Consider the following 6,983-nt stretch of genomic DNA (forward strand, 5'->3'; position numbering starts at 1 on the left):
GCAGGTTAGATGGAAGTGTATGAAATGGGAAAGCTGTAAATGGTGATTAAATAGGGCAGGGGAGCAGTTTTCATATAGAGAATTCCTTGTTGTGGGTTGCATGCTCTAATAGGGACTAAATCTACGAACTTTAAGTATCTGTCTGTTAATAACCGTTAACTGATTGATGTGGAGCTTCTGGGGCTCACTTTGAGTTCTATGAGGAACGTTGTCCAGCAGCTCAGGTATGTGAGGGTCAGAAGTGATCATGAAGGTTACTCCGATGACTTAAGGTTAACTGCCACTGTTGGGGTCCCCCAGCCTAGAAACCAGTGTTGTGTCAGAACCACTTGAAGTGGCAGTACTTCAAAGACCTTTATCAGACCCATTGAAATGGGAGTGAACCTGTGTGGTGGTTGCTGGTGGCTTTTCAGTCAAGCTTTTAGAATATGCAGAGGGGCACTGAAATATGGCAGATTTCACTGTTCGTGCCTGTGCTGTATCAGTTCTGAAGAGAAAGAGGTCCTCTTCTCCAGGGCTTTTGATCCATTGCCTTCCATGGCCACTAAGTTCTTACAGCCATGTTCCTATAGAAATTGTGCACCACATGCTCTAGAACTTACTATCAGTATTTGTCACGTTGTAACCTCAGCTTTTTTCTGTTGGTTCTGACATTTTTCCTTCCCTTCCTCCCTTCCCCACTTGTTCCGCAGGTACTGTGTTATTCATGGGAAGGGTAATGCACCCTGAAGCGATGAATACAAGTGGCCATGACTTCGAAGAGCTTTAACTGCCACCAGCTACCAAAAAGAGGAGATAAGCACATAAAGTTTGAAGTTAATATATTTAAAGTTTGCTGTGTTTTCCCCCAAGATACTGTTTAAAATGCTTTAGGATCTAACTGTGTGCAAGCCGGTTTCCAGAGGAAAGCTTACAGTGTTACAGTAATGGGTCTGTTCTTGTCATTGTGATTGCTGTGTTCTTAAAATAAAACTGTGTACCTGTCAACGACTGTTTCTTGTTCTAGTGAATTGTAAAGCAAAAAACTGCAAATCCATTATTCGTAATTTTTTTACAGTCCAAAGACTGAGTTGATCAATGAGACAGGAGTGGAATGTGTGCAGCTCTGAATAATGCAAATGGCAAACCTTGATGATGATAATTTATAGCATTGAAGAACTACATCTGGAAAATGTGATCTCTTCCTGTTCCCATAAAAGCAGTAAACAGGCCGTGGTACGCTGTCTCATCAACGTTAATGGAACTAATTAAGCCTGGTGGATTTTATGCTGTAAGATAACTGTGGTAGATTTTGTGCGAGCTCTCCCAGGTGTGATTCTAAACTGTTGCTGTTATGAATGCTCCTGCATGTGACTCTGCAATTCACCTCCATAACTGTTGCCAATAAAATCTGATCGCATGAATATTTGAGACTAGTCAGTGTAGAGTAGCGATGTGTGTGACTGAAGTAAAATAGTTAAATAGCCATGTTTTCCTCTCCCGAAGTAATTGTTCTACTTTAACCTAAGCTTTGCAGTGTCTCATTTCAGGGATATAAATGTCTAAAGGAAAACACAATCCCTTTTGTTCCCTAAGTTTTTATTGTGAATAAACTGACAGAGGGGAGAATGACGCATACCCTACGTAAATATTAGCGGGGGAATTAGTTGCTGTTTGTATTTGCAAGAGTAGTAGCAGTTGTCAGCAGAGAGGCGTGTAATTATTTCCTCCCTCAACGTGCAAAATATAAAAGGAACAGAAGTTACTAAAAAGGTAAGAGAGAATAGAAAAGAAGGGAAATGCTTCTTTGAAAGAGATCATAAATACTGTTTCTTGTAACTGTTTCTTAAACTCCTGCATAATAAGTGGGTTTCTTAGTCAATAGGTGTTTTGTCTTTTGAATTCCATGGGAACAAACGTGTGTTGGCTGAACGGTAGTGAAATGATGGATTTCCATCCTCCGTGGAGACTCGTTAGGCTCCCTCAGACAAAGGGCATGTGAAGATGTTTCTAGCTGCCTCCTTGAGTTGTTTACTGCTGCTGCACAGAGGAAAAACGGAGCTCCTTAGTCCGTTGCTGTTGCCTGTTATCGTTAGTGTATTACAGTCTGGACTTGGTGGGACAGCTTTTACAATTTAGCAAAACTGGTCATTTTTAGTTCGGTACAGCTAAAAATGTTGTGCTTGGGAGGGAAGAAAAGGGAGTTCTTCTAAGAAGGAGCAGAGGCTGATTTTACCAAGATAATAGAACTAGTCTCGCTGCAGGTAAAAGCAGCTCCTTTGATGTGGAGTTAGAGAGGGGCTGGCTCCTTGTGTTTAAATGGTCCTAGGAACATCACCTAACGTCTGTAAGCGACCGATATGCTGAGGATCTCTTGTGGGTTTTACACTACAGGAGCTGGATTTTAAAGCTATTACATGTTTTTTCAGACTAGTTCTTGAGGTTTTCACTCTGATTTGGAAAGACATGAGAAAGCAGATGACAGCCCACAAATCACATTTGCAGGAATCCTGAAGTTCTTCCTGACCAGTTTTGTGTTATCTTTGCATTAGTTCCTTGCAGCGTAGATGCTTCTTACCAAGGGAAGGACTAAAGATCGAGTTGAACTAAAGCTATGGAATTATGGAAGGACAGCAGCCAGTCAGGAGTGTTTGGAGAGGATCTCAGGCAAGTGTACAGGCTGCCCTGGCAGTTAGACTGAGCAGAGGAGCAAGTGGGAGGGTGCAGAATCGCATGTTCCACATCTGATCCTGAGAATTGCCTTGACAGGCCTATAGGAAAACCAGCAGAAACAGAAATGCGAACGCTGGTTATTTCACTTGATGCTCTCCTAGTTCTTGCAGATGCAAAATTACCATTTTGTGTTTCTGGAAAAATAGAGAATTACCTGGTTTTCAACCACATGAGTTGATTTATTAGGAAATTCTGCAAAGGTGTTAGTTGTAGACAAAATGTGAACAGCTCTCAAACGATGCTGGTTTTCAGTAGCGATAATATCTTAAGTATTGTTACCAATTTATTGAGGTGTACGAATACTATTCCATTGTGGTTTTTAACGTATATTTTGTATAATGTTCCTTTCAACGATGCTATTGCTTTTTCAAGTCAAAAATAGCAAAACAATTTTGTCTTGTTGTTTGGATTTTGTTTTGTAAAGGGAATTTGTCCATAGTGGCTCATATGAGTTTAGGTGTGTTTAGTCTTAAAAAAAAAATTAAAATTGTATTTTGTGTTGGAGGCTATATCAGAAAATAAATTACTGAAACTTCTATATTTGTGCTGTATATGTGACCCATAATGAGACACCATCTGCCGACATCCCTCAGTGATGCAAGTGGAGTTGAAGCCTGAGGTGCAGTTGCCTAATGCTAGTATCTCTCTTTTTTTGCATACACGTACTGGAGTCCAGATGGAAATGCTTTTCAGAGCTGCAGCTGCAAAGAGAACTTTCCCTCCAAATCCCTTTAGTCATGGTGCCACCACTGGAGACTGACTTTTTTAACTGCTAAGATCCCACTTGTACTTGACCTTTAGCACCCAGCAGGGGTTTTTTAGATTAGTGCTACACTCAAAAATCCGTCATGTTGTGTGAATTAAAATGTTTCTGTTGCTGTACCAAGCACTAAGTTTCACTGTCCTTCCACAGGCCTTGAGGGTAGTGAACTGTTGTTTCAGTTTCTGTGAATCCAGTACATGAGATTCCTCAAACAAATAAGATCTCAATGTTATGCCAGAAACTAACAAACAAAAAATACTGGTTAAAGCCTCTGTTGCTAATTTTTGTTTTCCAATGATGGCCAAAAGAAGAAACCACAAGATGTCACTCTATCCTAAGAAGCTGAGAATGTTCGCATTGACAGTAATCTATGGAGCATTGAAAAGCTGAATATCCTGAATGGGACTCAAGTCTCTGCATGTCTTGGTAAAATCCATGAGAGTTTCTGGAGTTTGAGAGCATAATTAGACCCGGGTGTCTGAGATTAATAAGTGTGGGTGGGAGAACAAACCCAAAAGCACCTGCTTTGTGTTGCCATCTTTTCACCGGTTCTTGGTAACAGATTGCTGGATTCAGTTCATTGCTCATAGGAGGATTTCTGTCCAGCTCTTGACCTGCATGGTTGCACTGTGGGGTGAAATCAAAGGAAAAGGTTGTTCTTTCAACCCCTCGCCACGAACAGCGGTAGAGCTGTGCTGCAGTTACTTCAGAGTGCCAGTGCTCCAATAGGAGACATTTTCTTGACTGCAGGAGGGAATTAGCTAGGGTTGAGGTCATATGCTGGCCCTGTTATTCTGTTGTTCTCTTTCACTTACCTCTTCTATTCACCCCTCCCTTGCTGCCTTGCATATAGTCGTTAGATTTTCTGCATGAGCGGATTTCCACAATGTTCCCCCTTTGTACAGTGAGGTCACACCACTCAGTGAGGTCACGGGTTCTGTTTTCTTCCTGGGGAGGTGGCAATATTGTTCCTACAAGAATTTTCTGGAAAAAACATCTTGGCATACTCCAAAAGTGGTGCTTACAAGTGATTTCTTGTCTGTGCCCCTTTTTAATGGGCGGTCTTTGCTTTTGTCCCTACAGTGGAAAATGGAAATGTGTGGATTAAAAAGAGAAAGCTTTACTTGCCCCCAAAACCCAGTGCCAGGTAGGAGGAGAACAGTACTTGAGTAACTCGGGTAACACCAGCAAGAAGTGAGTTATTTGCCTTGTGAGCTGCTCTTCATACACAGACGCAGTTGATGAGGAATGGTAGGTGAATTTACCTTGTAAACTTGTCTGCAGTCCCCAGGGATTTTGGATGAAGCTGCAGTAGTTACAGGGTTCTGGACAGAATGAAGACTGCTTACTGGGGACCTCTGCTGATTGGTTCGGTAGCTTATCTTTGGCTTCCAGCTGGCATTGGTTGAGGGTTGTAAAACCGAGTTACACAGGAGAAACTGTTCACAATACGCAAATGTAGCTGGTACCATAAAACTCATGAACCGCGCTAGGTATCTGTTACCCCCATCTACCAGGGCTTCTCCAGTGGCCTTCTCTTTATGTAGTACTGCTCTTACAACAACATGCACGTGAATGTTTCTCATGTCCCAGCACTAATTAGAGGCCTGAGTCATGGACCAATTGCTCTAGGCATTAGGCAAACTGATTACAGAGACAGACAAAACACACATAATAAAATGCAGTTTAAATTGCAGTTTATAGGCGATGGCACAGCGTGATAGTTGAGGCTGTGAGGCTAATGAAGGCTGTCAGACTCAGTCACAGTCACGGTGGCAGGCAGGTAAGTGGAGAAAAGTGGTGAAGAAAATGTATTGTCAAACAGCAGATGAGTGTCAGCTCCAGTCGCTATTTTGGAAATGGTTCAGACTTTCTCAAAACCCCTTACAAGTGCAGCCCCCAAATTCCATTAATGGCTGTGCCTGGCAGTCAGGCAGCTCTTCATTCGCAGGTAGGTGCAGCTCCAACACACAGCAAAGCTCACAATGTTGGCAGCTGCTCCTGAAAATCATGATATGCAAAAGTCTTCATGGTACTCTTTGCTTTCAACTGTGATCAAATAGTCTGAAAGGTTTTTTTCTTAATGATGTGTTTGTGACACACTTCTGGCAGGTAGTGGTAGTAAAATTTGAGGTCTACTGGGACCTGCATGAGGCAAGAGATTGAAATGGTTACTGCAGCTGGGAATACAACACATTGCCTGAGTTTTTGATCTTGCCAGCCCTGCTGAATCACAATGTGAATGATGTTTCAGATTAACTCCCATGTTTTGCTGATAAGTTGTTTTACTGTTTGTCGTGTAAACACCCATCTTCTCTTCCCTATGGAAGTCATCTTTTGGACAAACTGAGGGAAGAATTCCTACAGAAAAATGTTTCTGTATTTGATAGAAGTACTTTTAAGTAAGGATGAAAAAAACAGACTGGAAATTTGGATTGAATCTAAACCATGTCTCTTGTGCTCTCATTAAAGGATTGGAATTGGCCCTGGAAAAACCCTGGGTTTTCTTTAAGAACAATCTGTTTAGATGGGCTTCAGCCATTCCCTCGGGTATTCTAATGCTACAAAAAGAGTTTAAACCCAGTCATAATATTTTTAGTGGCAAAAATTTTCAGCAGCCACCGTCAACACAGAGGACCCTGAAGAAGAGCCACAACCCCCATTTGAGGAACTGGCAGAACTCAATCCCCTGATATGCTGCCTCTGTATTACTGTGCATATATTCTAGATCCAGCAGTTCGTTAATAGATTTGTTGGCAGTGCACTAACAAGTAACTTTAAGACAAGTTAATTCAGGCTCTCTTAGCCTTGGTAACACCGTCTTAAAACATGCTTCCTTCTATGAATGACGAGAGCACAGAGATTATATTATGATAGTTCCATGACAAGAGACTTCCTAAAAGCAGCATAAAGGGTTATTTTTCAGAAGGGCCATTAACCATCTGGCAGCCCATTTTCCACCCTTCACCATAAGCGCAATGTTCTGAACAACATTCAAGAAAAAGGCAAATCGAAGTCTGCTGTTTCCCCAGGAAATGCATCCTTGACGACCTGTAGACAAAGGTTTTCAAGTGGAAAACATGTTTTACTTTTGTATCTCCTTCAGTGCTGTAAAGCTCTGCTGGCTCTTTCAAGTTTCTGTAGAAAGCTGTTTTTATGGAAAGTGGAGCTCGGTGGTTATTACTTTTGTGGGTGTGTTCACAGTCAGCGCAGACAAGTGGAAGACACAATCTCCTGATAAACTAAGGGGCATCTTAGTGTCGTGCAGTGTCGTGCTTTCATGCGTCATGTCATTTTAAGCGTGGCAATACTGCTGCTCTTGACTTAAGCTGCTGTGACGCTGTTAAACCTGACAGACGCAGCAGTTAGACCTCAGTTTTCCCCAACGCAGTTGGTAGAGCGGTATAAAATCTTCACTCCTGTTCTCAATCTCAGGATGTACCTCGACCCTTGCAGGTTAAAATTTTGCTTCATATGGGACAAGGCTATTGTGCAAAAAAATGCTGGT

General features: G+C 41.9%; 1 protein-coding gene across 1 annotated transcript in view; it reads left to right on the plus strand.

Annotated features, from left to right (window-relative positions):
- SERPINI1 (serpin peptidase inhibitor, clade I (neuroserpin), member 1) overlaps positions 1-988 on the plus strand; it is a 21,643-nt gene extending 20,655 nt beyond the window's left edge. Inside the window, exon 9 of the mRNA XM_010141122.1 lies at positions 693-988. Coding sequence (XP_010139424.1) covers positions 693-769 — 77 coding nt within the window. The 3' untranslated portion in view covers positions 770-988. The remainder of the gene's footprint in view (positions 1-692) is intronic.
- The last annotated feature ends 5,995 nt before the right edge of the window (positions 989-6,983 follow it).

This window comes from Buceros rhinoceros, unplaced genomic scaffold, assembly GCF_000710305.1.
Source record: "Buceros rhinoceros silvestris isolate BGI_N320 unplaced genomic scaffold, ASM71030v1 scaffold17068, whole genome shotgun sequence".
NCBI classification, from domain to species: domain Eukaryota; kingdom Metazoa; phylum Chordata; class Aves; order Bucerotiformes; family Bucerotidae; genus Buceros; species Buceros rhinoceros.